The sequence below is a fragment of the Varroa jacobsoni genome, unplaced genomic scaffold (genome assembly GCF_002532875.2).
Source record: "Varroa jacobsoni isolate VJ856 unplaced genomic scaffold, vjacob_1.0 scaffold_1473, whole genome shotgun sequence".
NCBI lineage: Eukaryota > Metazoa > Arthropoda > Arachnida > Mesostigmata > Varroidae > Varroa > Varroa jacobsoni.
The window spans coordinates 132889-156407 of NW_019214375.1; the positions used below are offsets into that span (position 1 = coordinate 132889).

General features: G+C 39.1%; 1 protein-coding gene across 2 annotated transcripts in view; it reads right to left on the bottom strand.

The window, feature by feature from the left end:
• Positions 1-9070: 9070 nt before the first annotated feature.
• Positions 9071-23519, bottom strand: part of LOC111270453 (uncharacterized) — a 31780-nt gene continuing 17331 nt past the window's right edge. Inside the window, exons 2-5 of one of the 2 annotated variants that reach the window (XR_015314948.1) lie at positions 13541-13731; positions 13072-13198; positions 11127-11386; positions 9071-10000 (exon numbers count right to left, since the gene is read on the bottom strand). Coding sequence is in view for 1 of the 2 variants with exons in the window: in XM_022850690.2 (XP_022706425.1) it covers positions 11224-11386; positions 13072-13198; positions 13541-13625 (375 nt within the window). In the remaining variant the exon portion in view is untranslated. Of the gene's footprint in view, positions 11387-13071; positions 13199-13540; positions 13732-23519 lie in introns of both variants that reach the window. The other variant, XM_022850690.2, reaches the window with a different exon arrangement.

The following is a 23519-nucleotide window of genomic DNA, read 5'->3' on the forward strand; positions in this document are numbered from 1 at the left end:
GCTTGTAATAATTAACAAACAATATATTATTATATCTCAAATGAATATTCAAAGCCGGCCACCAGTTTTTTGAAGGTGCTTCATTTTCGCGCATTCCTGGAAGAGGCTCAAAGACACTAAATCCTTCTGAGTTTTTCCATAGGTACAGCCGGCGCATCTACTACAGGATGTGATAAAAGTAAAATCCATACAGTATAAGGGCTGTTTTTTTTGTAACGGGCATGACTGCATCTTCCATTACAAAACATTGAGAGAAAATTTGTTCTTACCTGAGCGAAACATCAATTTCGTCATAATGGAAAACAATGCGTAATTTTAGCAAGCTCTACGAACATGAGCTGCTATTTACACCCCTTGCGCTAAGCCAACTTCAGCTAAGATCACAAACCTTTTTTTGGCCGAAATCGATCGTCTATGCCATTGCCAATTTCCACGCGGTTTTTAATTAGTCCCACGCAGATTTGCATGAGGCAATCCGACAGTTCCTCAATAGGCTTTTGATTGAAAGGGCTAGAAAATGTATCAAAATAGGTCAAAAGCCATTTTTTATGCACCTGGATCTTGATACAGAAACTAACAGCCGCTTTGGAACATAATAATATATCGCTTGTCAATTGGGTCTGTAGACACATTATAACGATTACTCTTCTTGCGACTTTTCACGCCTTTTGGACCTCTTGGTCATTTTAAGCCGTTATATTTCTGGGAACTTTGGTCTCTTATCAACCCAACGTTAAATTCTACTGGAATGTTTTATATATAGCTTGTCCTTAGCAAGAAATTATCGACAGTATCTATTTTATTTATATACAGACTTAGAAACGAAGCATAGGAAAAAAAAGTTTACTTTATACAGACCTAAAATTACATGGCGGGTATGAAGTAAAAGCAACCACGTATCCCTGACGTTGCTTGGCACACCGTTGCTATGTATGTTTTTTTTGAATGTGTTTATTCTTGGTTACTATATTTTTATGTAGACATTTTTATAAGGTATAACTTCCTGTGCATCCACTCGGATTGAAGAGTCGCCTTTCAGGTTAACCCTGCTGCATGTTGGCTAAGCGGGTGACCTAGACATGGTCTGCATCTTCGAAAGGATTCTTCATTTGGTATGTACCATATTTTGCTTAATATAGATTTATTAAATAGTCTTTGCTTAGTAATAATAAGTATTAGAAATAGAAAAAAAAAATCGAAAAAATCGCTAAATCGACAGGTAGTGTAGTTCAACGTCATGTGTCTATTGAGTCGATATATCCAACACATCCGGCTCCCATGACGGAAACAGTGACCTAGACAGTCACTTTCTGCAGATCTCTGCTTGGATCTGCCTGTTTCAAGTATAATTGTTAATTATAGGCCGTTTCATGTTTATTTTATCGCTTATTTATGTTTGATTAGTAATCATTTTGTTGAATCAGCCATGAATTTTTATGAATAATCCTATTTTGTACTGTATAACCATTAAACCCACTCGCAATCAGTGGTTCAATATAATAACGTATAAAAAAAAAAAAAAGGTGGAGAGCCTTGTGTATATGGTGCGTCTAAGTTAACAGGTACGCCTCTCGATTGCATTCTGTTCTTCAGTTCTAATTACCTCCTTTCAGAGCGACACAGTTTATGGATTTTATCTTTATGGTAGAATGGATATCGTGCCAAACCTTTTTTTCAATATGGTAATAGAACAAAACAAGAATTGAAAATACGTTTTGAAAAAAAAAAGTTGTGGTAGTTAATATTAAATGAGTGGTATGACACACGTTTGCCCAATTGCCATTGAAACCGGGAATAGTCCACGGAAGTCATTGGACGTTACCGGAAGCAAAACTCGAGACTTTTCATTGTCTCTGGGGTGCTTTTTTCGAAATGATGACCAGTTCTACTATCGGTCGATATCAGTCTAAACTAGGAAGATCTTGAGCTGACAAATGTTAAAACTGTTATCATTGCCATTATGTAATATAATTGTAAGTTAATAAGTATTCATTTGATAAATGTATAGCACGTTAATATGCGTAACATATGTTTGAATTGACAAAATTTAACCCATCATCTCTTTAAAGGCCAGCGCTCGATTTTTTATTTCAAGCGATGTTGAACAAAAACGTCAATAACACAAAAAAAAGTAAGCCAGAAGTACCTTTTACAATGACTGCTATCAACTATATTACAATAGGGGGGCAAAATGAGTGGCGCTATGAAACACTGGGGTAAAGGTTTTACTCCTCACGATTATGTTGATTGAATGTAACCTGCATTTACCACTGCTACAGCCTGAACTCGGACCGAAAACGGGTTTTAATTTTCCTTCTTATCATGTAACGACGTCTTGATGGTACGAGTCAGCTAGTTGATGGTGTCATGAGAAACTTTGTTGGACCCTATAAAGTTTCATACAGAAGAATTGACATTTGGCGGCTATTTAGGTTTATTCCTAAATTTTTATTTTAAAATCCAGATTTACAGCAGCTTATTCGGGGCTAACTTAAGTATAATTGTCTACACCATGGATCATCACGTGTCCCTAAGATTAGATCTTGCGTTGATTGGCTAGTAATAACTGGTGCCGTAGTTAGCGAATAGCAAACTTCTTTAGCAATGGGTTTTTCGAAAGAAGTACATTGTTATGGCATCTCCTCCACCAAATGTCACACTCAGAACATGAATATCGGCTGTAAATTTTTTATTTGTTTATTAAGGCACACGCTTTGAATCTCGCACAAGTCAGCGGTTATTTTCGCGGCTGATTTTTGTATCGAGATCTACATTTTTCCTTCAGGGAAAAATCAAAAGCAGCGCGCTATTTAAGAGTATTGAGGAACAAACTTAATATAATAAGCTTTAAGGTTTTATTGGCTTTAGATATACGACATATACCGGTGAAAAATTAGCAACACAGTAGCTATCTTCACACGAAATTTCTATTTGCAGATTGCAGTATGCTTGTAGCAATTTGCTGTTAAAAAAACAGCATTTATTAATCTGTCCTGGCGGGCAAGGATCCCGCAAAATTGAGCGATTACTTTAGGTCGGCGATGTCTCTTCACCTGATCCTAACGATCAGTAAACCCGAAGTCTTGCTGGCCCATTTTTACCTGATGTAGAACGTCCCAATAGAGATATCGTCTACGGTGCTCAACTCACGAATTCTGACAATAATTGATCAGACTGCGACAATTACAACGCAAAGTTATCAAGCAAGATGGCATTCACTTCATGATACTCATTCTCTAATGGATTCGCATCAAAACGCCTAAATTATTGTCAATATATGTTTAACTTTAAATGGATAAAACTATATGAATAAAGACGTCCCAGAGGTTACGCAATAGCTTTTCTCAGTAAAAAAACATACACGTAAAAGACGTATTTTTAAGTAGTGATCTTATCGATAAATAGCCTTATTACTGTTTAATGGCATCTTCTGTGTTTTCCCTGTATCGATTGCTCTGTAACATCGGTCCGAAACGGTATCCTAGCTATTATTCGTCTATTGAAAAACAAATCAATTTATAATGAAAATAACTAACGTTTTACGTAAAATACGACCTAAATAATTGTTTATTTAACTGTGGGCCAACTTTATCCAGACTCTGATCGATCTGTACGCTCATATCTTGCATAATGATCAGTCTAGACTTGCTCCCTTTTTCTTTACCCCACTTGGTAGTTCAGCCTTTATTGAGAACGTACATACGATGGCAGTTACTCTTTGTGACATGCGTATCCTGACAATGGTTATGAATGGATATCTCCAAAAGCTAATAGGGTGACGGACAAACGAGCAGTTTTCTTGTGGAAAGACTCAAAGGTAGGATACCAGTAACGAAGCTAGATGTAAATAAAGTTGTAAGCTTTAACGGTGCTGTAGTTAAAGCCATTCCGTCGTCCTCAAGCTACACACTCGGATATGACCTTACTTAGTTTCGGTGAGAAACGCTCTTCCGTTTGTACGATCTTCGCCTATTTACTCAACTTCGATTTAGGTAGAGATTTCGAAAGAATTGCCCTTGTAGCAGGCTCATCGGTGGTGTAGCTCAAGCGCCAATAGGAAATATACATTTAGGCGTGTATAAACATGTTGCGGTAGCCTTAAATGACGGAGAAAGCTTTCATCTAGAAAATGAATTTGGCCTGTAACATAAAAATGATGTAAATGCTGTGCTGCTTAAATTAAGTACTTTAGGAGCAGAGACAAACAACATTTTGGATATTTAATTCGACCTGTCTACTATCTATATATATATATATATATATATATATATATATATATATATCTGTGATACAAAGCTACTCAAAACTATTTGAAACGTTTCTAAAATAAGACTCAGTATGATGAGTAATAGTTTCTATCTAGAATAGAAAAAGAGATCAAGCAGTTATTTCTGTTTAGAAGTTAAATCCTCAAGGCATTCGACTACTTCCATTCGCCTGAGGTAGCCCGAATTTGCTGGCGCGTGCGTCCACAGTCTCGAAATAATGGAACCTACAAATTAAAACAAATAAACGATTTCCGTTAATGTACGCCTACCCGAACAGTCAAGCCCTACCTAGGCCGTAGAGTCCCGATTCATCGGGTATTTCAATATTGCGTCATTGTGTTACCCTTCGCCTTGCAGAAGAACTGCTATTACGGCAGTTAAATGTTTCAAGGTGAGAAATGTATATGCTCTAATTGTTTTTAAAAAGGTCAAACCTTTCGTGTCCTATCACATCATGTAGGTGATTCACATATATACATGGGCGAAATCCATAAGTTCTTAGCAATGTATCGTTTGTCCTGGTTTGTCCACACAGAATTCCCAACAAGGCAAGGCAAGTCCTGTGAACTTTACCATAGAATCGAAGTTAGCCTTACCGCTCTAAAGCAGTCGACTGAGTCAGCGGAACCGGCTGAAAATATCGACTCAATATGCGTTGATCTCGATTTACTGACCTTTCAAACTCTCGATGTAGACTGCAAGCATCAGCGTAGCCTCAGCGCAGAACGGTTGTTCTTTCACGTAAGGTTTGTAAGGCATCGGACCTATAATAAACAGGGTCTTATTGAACTACTTAAGGTGATGTGACACGGTCCAATGAATATACACTTTTTGGGATTAACAAATATCCTTGTAAAAACTAAAGAAAAACATGCATTTTCTATTAGACGAAATGATCGAACTTAATTATATTTTGATGATGGAAAAAAATTTACAATGAGTTTGCCGACGACTCAACGGAAAGTCTACGTAATATTTTCATCCGAATATCATCCCTGGATATCGTTTGGACACGCGAATCAAACTGACACGCAACGTTGGACGGCGATTCATTTGTATCCTGGTCATTTACCACTTTGTCCTGCCGAATTCTGTTTAAAAACTAACTGAATCACTTGGTAGTTTTGCTAAGTAACTTGAAATATGTCGACTACAACCTTTTCTCCTAACTTAACCCTAAAAGCCTTAAAAAACACACCATTTGTGTTTAATCATATTGTCACATCTAACTATCTGTGATATGAATGAAATAAACAAGCGTCGTATGGGTTACGTGAACATTATTTCCCTTTAATATTCATTGTAGTGTATCTTATTTATATGTAACATATGTAATGTTAAGGCCCAATGTAAAAACGATAGTACTCGCACATCTAAAGTCGATACATTTTTACATCTTTCAAATAATTTTCCGACTGCTATCACGGACGAAGCTTGAGAACCGGACCGTATCCAGTATTCATTTGAAACTGGGCGTTATGTGTTTTATGTGGGTGAACTCTAGGGCCCCGTAATTTGAACAAACCCGGCATGAGTCAACGCAGCAGACAAAACTCTAAAACATGAACGCGCTTTTCGTTCTCCTTCTAGCTTCTGAGAAAAATCCACTCTGTAATTCGACCAACGAAATTTAACTTACTTGATTGTGGTGCTGCTTTTTCCTTGTGAACGTACGCTGCTAAGAACAACTTTCCTTTTCTTAAAGTTGTCAACGATGACACCTGACCTTAGGAAAAAAATTCGAGTGGTTCCAACGCTGACTATGTTAACGTATCATCAACAGAGAAAACCAAAGTACACTTCAGACCCAGTGTCGTTCATGGGTTTGATTTCAGTTCGATATTTGGTTCCACGGAAAATGCTATTCTACATATCCCACAAAAGATTCACTGAACATAATACCATAACAATATATATATATATATATATATATATATATATATATATATATATTCAGTTACCATTTTGTGGCCATCGAAAAATTGGCTGTAAATTAAAGCAGCCGTTCTTTTATCACATAAAACTAAAACACTAATTTCATTACCTATATCAAACTCTGTAAATATGCCATGGCCGCATTTTACAACAATAAAATAAAAACATTCAGATATTCGTGAGGAAAAGGTAGAGTCTTGTGCGACGCACACCCCAACTCCCCCAACAGGTGATTCCTTATGACTCATGAGCTAAAGAGGGAAATGTCCCATCCAGGCATAAACAATTAATTTTCATGGAAGAAGAAAACACCTCGAACTTCGCTGGAGGACAGGCGCTGATTCCTCACTATCTTCGAGAAGTAAAGCCTCACAACGGCAATATTCTAGATAATTTTACAGCGAAAACATTCGGCTGTCTTCTCTGGGGTGAATTTAATGGAATTGTGTCTATGACAAGCAAAGGCAGAAATTCGGTAAGTGTTCATTTCTATCTTCCTCTAATCTGTATAGCACAGAGCTCATGACTCATTTTCAAATACTGGAGTATCTCCTCATGAAAAGTCAGCTATGTATATATAGCTCACTTTTTTAGCGCTGACTAAAAATTCAATTTAGTTTGAAATACTAACGATATAATAATACATCAATATAAAACGAAATATATAAGAGATTTGGATCAAATGTTACCTTTTACATGACATTGGAGTGACAGAGCGTGCTTGCTTACTCGGGTCCGTTTCCGTCGTTTCTACCGAAATCTCTAGCTGTGAAGTCAATAAACTGAATAATCTGCATAAACTCTAGAAGATAATGAGCTTTGAAAACGTATGCGTGCGAGTATAAACATTTTCGAAAATGTTTTATCAGCAGAACCGTTCCATGTAAATTTCCCGCGTATTTTCTTGTTTTTCAAAATCAAAGCACGTTTGTCGTACAGAGCGGGCCCGTCAAAGTGAAGCTCAACGGTGAGTACCCGTCTCTAATAACACGCTGCTTTTTGACATTAAGTGGTTGTTTGTAGAAAACAAAGAACTATGGCAATCGTCTGTGTTACTCTGAAAAAAACGACTGATTTCATCATAAAAAGGAGGCAAGTGCACCTATTTCACCCGCTATCTTTATCAGTTTTAAAGTGTAATTCGCTGATAATCGATGTTTTAATATAAGATGAACCGTACGCAATGATTGTAAAAGTAGCTTAGTGGGTAACGTATCTGTCACCTAATCTTAACGACCCATTGTGGTTTAGGTTCGAATCTGGCCATATGCACGAGACTGCCAGGCCAGCTGTGGCTAAAAGCTATGCAGGACGTAAAACTCGAGAAGTAAAGATTATTCAAAAAGTAATTAAACATTGTAATTGCAATTAAATTCAGATTGCATTGATAAATAAAGGGTCTTGAATGGTTTTCGGAAAGGTTGCACAAATCTTCACTGAAATAGCATGTAGGATATTATGTCTTAAACGACATTATTTTAATTGAACGTGCACATTTTAAATTAAAAAATAACTGACTCCAAATGTATAGTGTATACAAATTATATGCATAGAAAACATTATTCATCAAGATTAGATCTATTATTAGTATTATACTAAGGCAAACTGAGTATTTCCATCCCACTGTGTTTAAAAGCGGCCCCACATAGGATACCGATCTAGTTAACACCGCGGCAAAATTACGGTCCAAAAGTCTGCTTTCAGTGACCACGCGAATGAGCAAGATTCGATCTTTCGAGGTCCCCATTATTGATTGTATTTTTGTAGTCTTACTTTTAGAAGGTTCCACTATTTTTCGTTTCCACACATTCGTCTAGAAGCTTATTCAGCCATAAACCAACACGACGCAACAATCTGCGTTTAACGATTAATTGTCAGCCGTTCTTCGTTTTAATAGGTAGCCATTTTATTACTGCCTTTAGGATTGCTGACCTTCAGACACCTTGACCATAAAGCGAGCCAAGCCACCTGACCGTCTCACTCTACGTTTTTTTTTTCGGTAATCATCCATCACTGTACCATTAATAACGACTGTACATACTTCGTGACTTTACTAACGCTATACCTTTTTACAGGGTACAGAGAGAAAGAAAAAATAAGGCGATAAAGAAAAGACGCTATTAAGATTATAGTGTGGCGGTGGGTGGTGTGATCGGCCGAACTGTTGCCGGATTCCCTTAGCCCCACACCATTTCGTAGTGTATAGAAAGGCTATGAATGCAGGCATAGTAATAACAATGCCAACAATAGTTAAAAGATGTTTCCTACCTCTTTTACGCCAAAGAACACCGGACGGGAACTTATTGTTGGGACGAGACTTCAGCAGCCCCGGCTTCATTTGCTATTTGGTTTGGTGGGATAGCCTCTGACAGTTGGCATCCCATAGCGAGACTACTGCTACTAGTATTACCGTTGGTGGGAGGTCGACAGAGAAGAAAAGGGGCTGCGTAGAGGCAAGACGCAAATCGAAGTATTTCTGGAACATTGAGCTAACTGAATGACCTTTTGCTCACGCCTTCGTTAACGTTATTTCTCTGTACGTAGATTAGAAGACAGCGGACATGTGTCCGAAACCCATAAGCGAGATAGATAGCGGGAGACATCTGCTTTCGATCTGCAGGTAGTTGCGTGGATCGCGCAACGTAATGCGTGACAAGAGGAGGCGACAGGTTCTAGATCTGGCCGTTGAAGACGGTTCCTCGGTTCCAGTTCTATGGCCCCATTTCTTCGGCAAGAACATTGAGCCTATCGAATTGTCGGAAGATGACTGTACTCGAGTAATTGTATCAACGGGCTCGATGACAGCAACGTCTCTTCAGTGCTACCTGTTACCACAGTTCTACCAATGACGATAAACGATGACACGGTTTTTGCTGACGATGTTTTATTATACAGTTGATGTCTGGTTTGCTTCTGTCATCATTACAATTAAAGATGATGATGATAATTATCTTACTGTTCTTGATAGCGACTTCGTCGTATGATTCGTACGGACTTATCACTGTTATGATGGTGATTATTGGCTGTCGGCGTTGGCCATTTTCCCTCTCGATTTTACGTTGTCATCATCATCATCATCATAGATGCTAAGCATTATCGGTACGATCATTAAACCAGAATCATGATACGCTTGTGGGTGGATAGCTTCACCATTAGCTGCTTCCATTAGCATCGTTATCGTTCTATTTCGATACGTTTATTGCCATATTTTTGCTGTCGTTGCTATTCTTCCTCTCACTGCTATTGCCATTTTACTTGCGTCTGCCTAACGAGACGAATGAATTGTTATAAGTTCTATAGTTGCTCGCGTAGCTGTATAGTATATTTTATCAAGTATAAATTTTGATTTTTTCAGCTTGACGCTTACATTTGATCATGCTGTGTGTGTTACTCCCGTTCCATCTGCTATTCCGCTTCGTTTTATAATTACATTGTAAGTCATTACTCTTCATATTCTTCTTCGAACGCTATAATGTCTATTGTTTCGCTCTTCGTTAGGTCTTGTCGTCTCACCATTCGTTATCAAAATGTCTTTATAAAGACTTTTGGCTTTACTTGATTACTGAAAATTTCGGAATTAACGATGATTTAGTGGTCGATAGACAACACTACCAACGTCACACGAATGGACAGTAAAACTCACATGTTGTCTTCATATAATAAGATTCGTATTTATTATAGTCGATTGTATGCGCGCTTCTTTCCTTCCTCGGTTGATCGCTTTATCCTGAAACCTGGCTGACCCTTCTCGCTCTATTGCCCCTCAACAACTTCCACAGTCTCCAAGATGAAGAACACTTGAACGTTTTAGAATTTACGCCGAAAATAAAAAACGCAGAATATTGCATTGTAATCGTTGTTACTGATAGTGTTTTTGTTTTTGTTTTTTGCTACTGTTATTCATAATGCATTAGTATTATCTTAAGTCTATTTAGAAGACCGTTTACGAAGCCAACCGCTGACACGATATAATCGTCTTAAGCAATAGGCCGCTTTTTGTCGCGGTGTATATAGTTCGAAAATACCACTATCAATATTGGCCACGATCCTGTTTTCCGTTTGCTTTCCATAGATCTACTAATAATAATTATTACTATTATTATTATTATAATAACATTATGCACACAGTATTGAGAGTAGTGTTAAGATTATTTATTATAATATTAATGGTAATGATAGACGTTCTCCTTGTTATTAATATCAGCGATTTGTTATTACGATTATGAGAAAAGAAAACGGTATTACGTCATGGCAAAGAACCCGTTTCATTCTTAGACCGCTTGTTCAAGTGAGGAAAGGCTTGGCCTTCTCGACACTAGTGGACATGCCTTTTACCATCATACCTAGGACATACACCCCCTCTTTCCACTCACCAACCTCTCAACGACACTCGGCCAGCTTATAACGGACTTTCGTCTTCTGTTCCCATTAAACGATAGATAATTTTTTATAGTAATTTTTTTGCTGGTGAGCCCCATCGTATCCACTCACGTCTTCTGTCTCGCTTGGCTTTCGTCCCGTTCTCTTACAGTGTGAACATGTTTAATAATACATATTTAATAGACATAGAATGTAAGCTTGTTTACGGATAGCAAAGCAGAACTTTTTTGATAATGTTCCAGTTATATCGTATTGAAAAACGCCATGCTGCTACTTCTACCACGTTACGCTAAATAGATTCGTTTCGCGTCTCAGTACAGACTTAAAACATTAGACAATGTCAGATTTAACCAAAGCTCTCTACTTCTTCGTTGTTTCATCGTTCTAGCGACGCATCACTCACATAAATTGTAGGATCTACCTAGCAACCACCGACACGCTGCTATATTGTAGGTCACCGAGAACGTCCTATTGACCATTGCGTCTCTTAATTCAGCGTCGGTTTGGCGGTTACTACGGTTATTAATTCTTCCGCCGTCTCACCGAACGAGATTGTTGATGTTCACTTCTCTGACAACGTTCAACCCGCGCATGACACCCGATTACGTGTGAAGTAATGATTTATTTGAGGGCCAGGTTCTTATCTCCTGTCATCGAGGTCCAGGGCACGGCCTGATAGAATCATTCGAAGAGCCTCGCGTGCTTTGGCCATGTTGCGTAGATTTTCCTGACGATTCCGTTTTCCCGGTCCACCAAGGAACTCGGAGTAGCGCTTTCCAGGACCCCCCAGGAATTCCGAGTACCTAGAAGCGTAGAAAAAACCATTGTTTAGCGATATATATATACCGGTTTACCATATGTAACATTTACTTAACTTTAATTTAGTTAACATAAAACATAAGATTAGTAATACCTTCTATAAAATGTTTGTATTTTATTTAATTACATAATCTTACCGGCAGCCCGTCTTTTTGCGTCCCAGTATTCGAACATATTGTTATCTTTGAGAGAGTGCAAAGAATCGCGTAAGAGTTTTTAGCCGAATTTAGAATATATATATATATATATATATATATAATTTCAAATAGCGGAAACCTCTACGTACTTAACATCTGGACGAAAGCACAATTTTGACTATATATATATATATATATATATATAATTATACTCTAGAGATGTGACTCGGTTTATCAATGTTTGCCTTCTCGTATACGTCTACCCGTTTGCAAAGGTACAGAATCACAATAAAGCACAGGAGGGATCGAGCATGCTTTTTCCTTCATATCCGAGCTAATAAATATTTGATGATCGAACTGTAAGGTCTGTCAATTGAGTTCGTCATATACGGATATTGATGGGTAGGTTTGGCATATGAAAACCGTGTAGGTATTTACCATGCTATATCAGATATGATAACTACTCTCAGGGGATCGACACCTGCAGTCACGTCGTTGACGTTGAGCAGTATAGGGAGAATCCCTATTAGGTAACAGTCAATTACAACTAATTTTAATAGTTACGATAAGTGGTGGGCAACTCATGCTCGACCTTGTACGTTTTAAATATCAGTGGGCAAAATACAAATGCACCAAACAGATACGCTTCGACCAAATCGAAGCGCTTTGCGCTATCCAACTTACTCTCCCCACGCACAAAATCGTTCAGGTGATTCGTTTGGTGCTCAAAGAAGTCGTTCTTGAAGTTGTGCCTATTTGATGATAGCCTCTATGCTAAAAAAAAAAAACATGCAAATTATTAGTAAAGAATGTTTTACTACTCTTAATAGACATATCCGGTAAAATGGCTAAAGTGTAGCCACCATCGAGAATTCATTTGCTCTTCTCATGGAGCGAACAGTGAACGGGACTGAATTGTCATAGCGGGTAACGGCCGTTACTTGTTGCTCTCGCTAGGCGGAGCCACTTTCATAGCATCCTGCAAACATTGTGGAGACGTCAAGTTATCGAGGATCTTCTTTAGCGTGCAAAGGAAGTACCAAGATATTTGAAAGAAAAACGATACGAAAGTTACTCGGAGTCATCTCGCACGCAACTTTTAAGACGTGTTTTCTACTAACCTGTTAACATAGCTCTTCCAGCAACTGCTAAGATCATTTTATATTACATTAAGCCGATTGCCCACGCGACATATAGGAACAACTGAACTTATTGGTTGTTACGGCTAATCTTGACGTCTGCTTTTACGTCCTTTTCGCAAAAGGATCATATTATATATATGATGATTTCATTTTCATCTGGCCGATGGCCTCTTGCGAATGGCCAGCATAGCACGGTAATATCATTGCAGGTGTATGAAGTTACTACTGTAGGAAATTAGTTGGTACACGTCTTAAATGAATGATCTTCTCTCACAACTTCACCATTCGGATGCTTTTATGGGTATAAAAATACGCTGATCAAATAAAACATTTTGGATTGAAAGTGACTAAGCTTTCTTAGAAGGTTGACTGACTGAATTTTGTTTCTACCTCTTCTGAAGCATCTCGTCTGCTGTGTCTATGGACCTTTTTCCAGGTCCACCGAGAAACTCGGAATATCTCTTCTGGATGCCCTGGCCATCACCAAACGAACCTTGGCCCCCCGCAACCTCAAACTCTGCAACATAACAGTCGGTAATTTTCGATCACTCTGTAAGGTACTCTGCCGATAAAAAATATCTGTAACGCAAAATTAATCCCTATACAATACAGAAATGTAAATTTATCGTCGAACATATGGTAGTTTCAGGAATTTCGTTGCTTGTGAGTTAGTTGATTTTAAGCCATTGTTAATCCGAAGATTGCTTCCGTACTTTATAGACATCTCAGTCCTAATAAAAAAAACAAATTAGACAAAACGTAATTTCTACCCGAATCCAATCAACAGGGTCTTTTCGTGAACTATTGGCTCGTCTAAGATACTATTAATATCATTATACAATCAAGAAGTGATCCTAACCTATTGGAGAGGCTAGAGTATAGGTGACCGCCAGCAGAGTCATCGCAACGCCGAAAGCAAACAGAGCACGACTGAGGTCCAACATTGTTGCTTGGGAAATCCTCTTATTGACTTTTCGCGCACGCAGAACCTGATGAGTGTTGTACGACGCTACGTGAACGGAGTTCGAACGTTTAGAGTAACTCTGAAAACTAAATAACAATGATAGGTTCATTAGTAAGGGTAGTGTAGGCCAGTAAGCAAACGCTATTTTAATATGAATCAATAGTTTGCAAGATCTATTATCAACGAACACAAGCTCTATTAATAATGAGGAGTCTGGTATAAATTATTGTTATGTACGTATGTAGGCTTCCTTAGAAAGAAGACTTACCTCACCGGTGTTTGAGACATCGGTGTTTTGAAACGTAAAACAAGATTAGGGCTAGCTTCATGCGATTGAGATTGCGCCTAGTGTATCAGGTTAATTATGATAACGTATGTACAAATCGGATTATCTCATTCAGTATCTCCGTTGAAATCACCCGCAGCCTGCCTAATTCATAAAAGTAATTAACGAAACAGAATCGATCGTACGGATGAACTTCAGCTAAACTATAGCCAACGACAATAGCCCGGACAGATCCAGACGGTGAATGCTAAATTCGTTCGATGTCGCGTCGTCCAAGGTAACATGGCTAGGATTCGAACTGTAAAGTTCTCGTCTCCAGCTCGTAATCTCGTGACAGCTTCCAGAAAGAGGCATGATGCGTTCAGCTTGGGTCTGTGACTACTTAGATTGAGAGATTTAAATGTCAATGCTGTTATTTTGGTCATCGTTCGAGTAGCAGAAAGCTTTTAGGATCACAGATTTTGTCCTCTACCCAACTCGTAATTCGTTTTCGCATTTCGTCGTTAGCGGCCTGTTACCGGCTGAACCGCTGACCGACAACTGTCAAAAGGTATTTTTTTAACAAATTTTAGCTCATTGTACATTATCCTAGAAAAAAAAAAATCCGTCATTTTATCGGAACTTTTGCGGAACTGGATCTGGTAAGACACACGTTATAATTTACTAGTGTACTCATGGGGCCAAAAAATATCGCTTCTTCGGTATTTTCAAGGCTAGGCTTATTATGCGGTCAAGCAACAGAATCGAACACATTATGAAACTGGACATATTGGAATAAAGTGAAATCTCCAATTTCCAATGGAAAAGAAAGTGCTAACAAACTTCAACCAAGTTAGCATTATAGAACAAAATTACACCTCAGTCGAATTTGTTCGACCCTAACGTAAAAAGACGCATATCTTCGAACGTTCGCTGTATCTGAGACGGACTTTTATCAGTACTATTCCGTATTCATAATTTTTTGGCATGACAGACGTCAAAAAAACGTTGCGTTCTTACCAAACTATCCTAATTCACCAGTAGGCTGTCCCAAAAGGTTAGAGCTTCCATGTGATAAAGCATGACCCCCTCATCTGATTGTTATTGTTTGTTCCGATAAAGACAATCGCCTTTTACTGTCCCTTTCCCTTTATTAGCATTCCTTCAAAGGCCAACGTCTTTGTGGGGCGACTTGACAGTATACAACTAAAAACCTCCCCCCAGGGAATTTCATACAATAAAATAAGCTTTAGGGGAAGTGGCAAGGGACCTTAATCCTGTAAGAGTCGAAAGTTTTGTTAAACAATATATATATATTGTACAAATACAAAAAAGAATATATATATATACTCCCTCAAAATCATAGCTACGATTTAAACTTCTAACGATGAGGCAATGCCATAATAATCATATTTAACCATAAACGCAACTGATGTAAAAACTGTGTTTACGATTAAACAGATCGATATCAATAGATCTCGTCATTCAGATGCGTCCTTCGTGCTAGATTGGTAACTTTAGAATTGGAATCCAAAACTATCAACAACAATAAGAACAACAGCGGTTTGATGCGTAATATAAAATTACAATATATTCTAAGCAACGTAAGTCATTCGTTCAATGACAAGCGAACTTAGGCCCATCGTTTTGACCTACGATTCGTCTAAATTTGCATGTTGTTCCGGGGTGTCGTTGAAATAAGCCGTTTCGAGTGCTCTCCAATGTCCTAGCTCAGTTCGAGTTGTGTCTTTCATGTCAAAATTAGCTGAAACCTCTTGTTGCTGGTACGGCTCGTCGCAACTTCAATGCGGCCTTCGACTGTCGCCCTAGTCCTCGTTGAACTCACTTACTGCTTCTCTCCTTCCCGAGCAAACGACGTGTGCTCCGCTTCTTTTCAGTCTACTCCCATTTTTCGACATCAATGCGTCTGATTTTTGTCGTGTTCGCAGACATCATTTTATTATCAGACTCACCCAATTGGTCCCTAATAGCTTTCTCGTCTAATAGCTCTTTGTTTTCGTTATGCACACTGTTAACGCTGTCGAGTCCTAGGCCTTCGTTCCTTCCTCGCTTCCAGGTCGCCAAAGTAACAATGTTACACTGTTCCTTTTTCGCCTGTTTAGTTGCATGATTAATTCTTAATATTAATTGATACGGATCTCTTATTAATGTACGCCTTCCCAGCAGTGGCTTCCGGTTCACCCCAGTACCATGTCAGGATAGGAGAAGTTGCTGTAACAATGGGCCCATAGATCTGATTCTAGGCCTCCGTCGCGACTACGTTTAACCCCACTCATTCGGCGCCCTGGGCTGAATGGAACTTGAGAAAGACGAAACTAGGACAATGATGCCATAGTCACTTCTGTTTTTCCTTACATATCTATTAGCATCTCGCCTGGTTCTGAAACCAAGCAATAACTCCTCGTACGCAGCGTTGACGTATTTGTTCTTCTATAAATACACTTATATCTCGTACTTCTATAGACAAATGGTTCAATAAAATCTCCGTTAAGACAGCCTGACAAACGCTCATTCCGTTTAATAGAATGCCGTTTAAATGCCAAACCGATACTCGGGATGCCTTTGAGGCCAGCCTTTCGCACCCGCATGTGTTTCAAGGCTGAAGGCGAAGACAATTTTTCGATTTAATAAAACTAAGGTTATCCTAACCAAGTAAGACGTCAAGCGGCTGGCTGATCTTGCTGTATAGTGTTTTGTAATACATACGGAATGAAAATGTCGATGTCGGATATTGGGTACGTGTAGCCAAAGGCGCTTATAAATTAAAACAGTCATATCTTCTATATTGTAAGTACCTGTCGTAATAAAGCGGTATTTCAAATAACAAAAAAATTATAGCGATATTAGATAGCAAACCAAAACCGATTTAAAGATAATCACCTGACTGACACGGAAAGAAAAAATTCAAAATAAGCTGGGCTAATTACATATCTATATATATACAAATTTAAGGTGACAATATAACAACATGCAGATGATAAAGTATTAAAAAATTATAAGCAAAATGAGAGATCCAAACCATATTCTCTAGTTTTAGCCACTCTTTGGGGTTGTAATCGATGTCGTACGTTTTTCTTTCGAAAATCGTCTTTTCGATTCGTCACTTAGATGCGATCGATGTGTCGTTCTCTTATATATGGGAATTCTATTTTTCAAGAAGTGATTGCCACCCATTCAAAACACCGGGTTAGTGAATAAACCGAACGACTACAATACATAAACCCGTGAACCAAAAGAAGGCTTTCCAGTAACAAAGTATTGCACCTTTGAGATATGTGACGAAATAAAAACAAAATCGATTAGCACACTCAGGGTCAATAGTGTTACTGTCTCACAAGCGTTCGTAAAAACTTCCCTGTATTGTTTTTTTTTTTTACAGTTGAGAAAACTCATATGATACTGTTTACTGAGTGCCATTGCAAAGTGTTTTTAAAAGACAATATGAACGTCCTCACGTTAGTTTGGCTCTTGGAGAATTTTGGAACTAGGTGAAGAAGTAGGCGCTAATACGCGATCAGCGTGAAAATTTCGTGTCGCAACATTTTCGTGACCCGTTCATACAAGAACAATGTACCATGTACCATTTAAATAATCGTTTAGGAACGGAAACAAGGTATTATGCTCACTGCGTGAAGCCACGGACGGAACTGCCTGGCACGCCTTTGTCCAGTTAGACCCAAATAAAGGCTGTTGTGAAAAGATTTGCATAGACAAAAAAATGACCTGGCTGTGCTCTCTGGCTTAAGCCAGGTTTCAGGGAAAAGCGAGAAAACATGTAGAGGCTCTCGGACTGTCGAATGTCTATCGCTCCACTCAGTATATATCAAAAAAATCAATTAACCCAACATGAAGTTAATTAAGGTTTGACAAGCTACATAACTTTGCTACTGTTTTGTTGCATAAAAATATCCGACGGCCAGTAGAAATAAGCTAGCCAACAGCAGTGCGCGGAACCCGCTTCCCAAATGTCGATAAAAGGATAGCCTGATGCTCGTACTGAACATACGGCCACATGCAGACAAATACGCGAGGTCAGTTTTGTTGCTAGTACCAGTGACGAGATGACTAATGGCTTTGCATCTGATATAGGTAAGCTCTTCGTTCTGCACGTACATTGTGCTGTTCTATAGATAAGAATATCCACACCGCACGTATGTACCAAAACACGCATACATACAGGAGCGAACAGGGCCGAGAAAGTTTTGATAACGATTCCCTACCAATTTCTGATAGACGATGATCCACGGATGCAGATGAAGCCAAGGAGTCGATGACGTCAGAATTTCAAAAGCCTTAACTCGCACACATCAATGAGATCTTCAAATGTCCACAGGGTAGTTTTTTTTCTTGCAGATCTACCGTTGATGGTACTGCGGAGACAACTCACAAGAGCAATGTTTGCGTGATAAGTGGTTTCGTAAATAATGTGCCGTTGGCCTTTTCGTTCGTGGGTATCACCCCCAAGTGTTTTGCTTTTTCGATATCCCTAGCTTCATCTATTCTGACCGAGCTTAAGCCTCCAACAAAGACCCTCCCCCGTGTATGTGTCGAACTGAGGAACGAGCGACCTGTAGTTGCTCGTTTGCATCTACTTCCAAAGTATCGAAGGTTTTAATATGCTATGGGGAAAATCAAGTGGTATTGCGAGAACATTTCATTGTTTTGTAAAATGTCTGAGCCGCTTGTTTCGGAAAGTTTAATGAACAGCCGGTAGCTGTAGGATCGGATGGTATCACGATCGTATTTTTCTATACGGTTAAGGTCAAGTGAACATTGGTTTTTCTCGGCAGCAGTAGGCCTCCATAGCCCGTAAGGCAACGCCTGTTGTTACTGCTTCCGCTACAGTTACGAAAATGACGAATGGCTGGGAAAGAAAGATACGCAATACAAATATATGTCGTTTAGCTCTGTAGTCGAATAAACAAGCAAGGCTTACATCGATCGATTCAGTAGCCGGCGGCGATAAGCTAAATGCTGGGCAGCAGTGGGATTATGTTTTATATCTCGTACATTCCAGGTGACACGGGTTAGGTATGGTCTTCCAACTCATAGCGTTATTGAACTTTTTCGGTTTTCAAAACCCAGTTTGACTGAGCGGGTCTTTCTTAGTGCGCGACTTCAACAGGTTTGTACGCAACATTGTTTAGCTTTAGAGGGATTTATGAAAGTGGTGACATTGAACCGAAGTAAGGTAATAGAAAAGTGCGTTCATCACCACGCACGACGATCACGATCACGATGACGACGTGATATCAGCAAAGCCGCGATTTGTTGCCGGCTGAATAGGTACGCTCCATATCAGTGGGAGTAAGTGACCCCAGACACCTCAGCTGTTAGGCGCAAATGTAAGCTATGCCATGCGCAATTAAAGTTAAGTAGAGCAAAATACACATAGTATAGAAATAGTTCTAGTTAAATCAGGGTAATGCATGTGGAACGCGCAATATTTGTAAAAAATGTTTAATCTGCCAATTTATGCTTTTTTTTATTGGAATTCAAGTTATCTACTAAGTATATACGGCATCGAAAAGCAAGCAGCGCCCTCTAATCGTAGTGTTTTTTTGTTGAACTTCTGTCGCTTTTCATAACTAACATTAGGGAATTAATTAAGGAGAAGTTCATCGAAGGTTCGAATCTCTGACCTCAGCTTCCACCTACAGACTTACTGTAACAACCAGCCTAGTTTTTTAGCTGACTAGAAAGTGATTCAAGGGCAAGTGATAATCGATTGCGTATAAGGAAGCACGATCCATTTGTGCTTAATTGTGTTGTCAAAAAAGTCACAAAGTTAAAATAGCACAAACGATAAACATGATACGATACGCAGACGCATCATCTGAATCCTGCAATTAGTATATCTTTCACATTTCCTTCCAGTTAAAGCTAATGAAAAAGGTAACAGAATCATTCCTGAATGCATTTCTTTCATAGGTGACCAGAGCAATCGGTCTGTGTTATTGTGATAAACGTTTATCAAAATTTCGCCGTCGAACACTCCGTTGTTTTGGTCATTATCATAGTTTTAACATCCTACTCATTCCAGTCGTGCCACTTCAACTTCTTGAATGTTCCAAAAATCCTTGCGGAGATGTCAAAGGAATAAATCATGGTCCGTTAAAACAATCAGGACAGCAGAGTAGGCCGGGCCGATATAGGATGGAGTAAAAGGACATCCGAGGAGATTCGACTAGAAGCGCATGCGTTCCTGTATAGGTACAACACAGGAGTATCGGGTAAAAATAGGGCAAATGAATCGCTTTTATCTACCTTTGCGCCGTTCGGGCCAAAGCGTACAGTATTTAACGTCAAAAGTCTCTGGTCCTATATTCGTTATGTCGTAAATGTCAACTGTTGCCAACCGTGGAATTGCTCACGGTGGTACTTTTATGTACCGTCTATAAGTGGATCATGCCTGCGATTACTTGGAGCCTGACGGGTATTTCAACTCTTCGACGATCTGAGCTAGGATCTGTCTGTGCTCAAACAAAGAGCAATACGTTCAACGCGGAACCACATCATTCTAGGAAGTATACTATTTTGTGGCATGTCTCAAAGCAAAATGAGACTTTAATATAGTAGGATGCGAAAAAATACGTTTTCAAGTATAAAGATGCGTTTTAAGGTGTTACGGCGAACGAATTTGAAACTGTTATTGAAGTCTACGCTTACTGAATATCTAGCGCAATTACGCCTGGTTGGAACGTGTCCGTATAGAAATATATCAACGACGTAATCTAAGTTACAACATGGCACGGAACGACCTGACTAAACAGAAGAGCTCACGGATCAACTGCATAGCGAATACATGTAGAAAATATAAATAAATATAATAAAACTTTCAACAACATAGCTCATTCATTAACCAGCGACATCATGCATTGTGATGTACTCAAATAACGCAACCGTACTTCTCATATAATGGAAATTATTATACCAGCTCTAACTATAAAGCTACTATCTACATTTATCTGCCATTGTATCTTATGTTACGTTCCAATATGTTCTCGCAGCCTGTGTCAAACGACATTTGACGCTTAAAGATGAACCTGTTGCATCGTTTCGTTCTATTTAATCCTCTAAATGGACGGAAACAGATCTTTCCCTCAGAAACAGAAAAACAAAGCGTGGAAGACGCAGTTTCATCATGCATGACCGGTATAAGCTCTTTAGCAGAAAATATGGTTGAAATAATTCTACTCTCAGCTAATGTTGTATTTTAGTATACCCGCAAACTGATTCCTCTAAAATGTGATGATCACTTTATCACATTATGTGTTAGCTAATGGTGCTCTCATGCCTCGACCCCGTTCTGGCTCACGGATTTAATCTTATCTCAGGTTTTTGTTCAGTAGACAAAATTGTCTGTTTGCTACACATGACTTTCCGGCAAAGGTGAAAAGCTGTCGAACTTCTAACATGGTCGGATAGGTCTACTGGGTACAATGTAAGTACTTCGATCGACAATGTCACTCCCGTTGTTCGCGTACCAATATAGCCATTAACGAGCTAGAAGAATTCCCCACATAGCGTCATGCCGATTTCCTACGTAGCAGGTTCCATTTGGCAACATTTGACTAGAACTGGCGTCGTCCGCTTGCTACGAAATACGCTATAGATACATGCTGTACTACACTGTTAATTTCTATAAATTACGACGAAGTTACCTATGTGGCAGATAACACGTAACGTCCCGATAAGTGTTTGGCTGCATTTATCTTCCATGCGCTTTTCCTATAGCAGCATTAGCTCTTTATTCAACTTTCGTTTGCAGCCTGCAGTTTACTTCCTTCACCTCTGGCAAACCTATGGTCCATTACTCCAGAGATAAATGGGTTTCAAGCATGCAGGATGCAGTAGATTTGTGACGGTTGTAACATGTGTCAGAGGCAAATCACAAAACAAAACAAATCATGGCGTATCGTGCCATATTTTGCATCCCATTTAAGCTGAATAATCGACACAGGCCTAAGAAATACATGAGCAAAAATGTTCTATTCCGTCCGATGGGTAGATTGGAAGTCACTACAGTCCAATATTCTGATACATGATTTCCACAGCAATAGAAGCTGTTTTACCCTATTTCTACTCCGAATCGATATCAAGAATACACGAGGCAGGGATCGCATGGAAATATATTGAATTTATTCCCGTGATCGACGATCCTGCGTATTTTCAACTATGGACACCCTCCTTTTGAAAGCTTGAGTCTGTTGTTCATACCCATGTCCTGCCCCGTCATGCATATATAATATCATATCTCCAAGGATTTACTCAGCATTCCGCCATTACTGCTATGGGCCTGTTCACCTAGAGCATATATATATTACATTATTCGATAGTGCTACTTATTTTCTGGTACCGTTTTTCTCTTAAGTGCAAGTTACGTGCAGGCCCGTGCATGAGCCCCTTAGTGGCAAGAGCCTCGAATTATTCATTATTAAATATCATAGTCACAGCCGCTACCTTTTACGCGCTGTCCAAATCCGCTGAAAGTAACGTGCGAATCTGTGAAAATAGACGATATGGGACAAAACGGCAATATAACAGCAACGCTAAAATTGCATAGTAAAAAGATGCATTTCAACAATAGTCACTTCGTTTAGCTATTGTATTTAATGTTGTATCCTGGTGTTTTGAACTTTACCTCTAGCACTGTTTCACCCCACCGGTGTCTTTCAACCTAGAATGCGTATATTTACGCCCGGTTTCGAACCTACAACTCGTCGCATGTCCCTAATTTTATTTGGAAAACACATTGCCACTGAAGCTACCATCACGGTACCATGTTTGAGCTGAACTGTACCGTCTGCTTGGTTTTTTACTTATAGAACGTCCAGCAGGTGCGGTGAAAAGCCATTGAGCTTTTTGGTTTTGCCTTGCACTCGGCAAGCGAACCGTCGAAGGCTACCTATAGAATAAAATACTACAACCACCGTAGACAGACCGTGTTCGAATTAACTACTGAATTGGCATAAGTTAACTCACTGAATTTAATCGGAACTGTGAGAATTTCTTATGATTATGGGAGCGGAGCCTCAAGAAGTGGGTTCTATAGGAGAGGACCAAGGTCTCGTTTTTACAATGCAACGGATTGCAAAGAAGCGATAGACCCTTATGTGTCTTCCATAAAATTAAGATTCGGGTATCTGAGCGCAAAGGGGAAAGAGTATTAACAGTCAGGAAATAATTAGGAAAGTAAAAGAAAAACGTCTAAGCTAAAATAGAATTCTCGATCTTTCTTACACCCCAAAAATGTACAGGGGGAATGTATATGAAAATCACCTAGATAAGAGGTTGAGCGCACATCTCTTGCAACTGTTTTAAAGTAACCTTTAAAGACCCAGGGCTGTGAGGCAGTTCAGGCCGAACATAGACAGTGGATTAGAAGGTACATTTTTTTAAGCTACAGACACACTTTAAGCAACTCGTATCTAATTCTGTATTACGGCCCTGGCAAACAATTTTATCTATTATATTTCAAATAGTATTACTTGGGCATTATACTTTTTGCTGCTATTTTTATCATCATTCATTAAACTCTGTTTCCCGCGACGATATCCAAAAATAACGTTTTGTCCGGTGGATAGT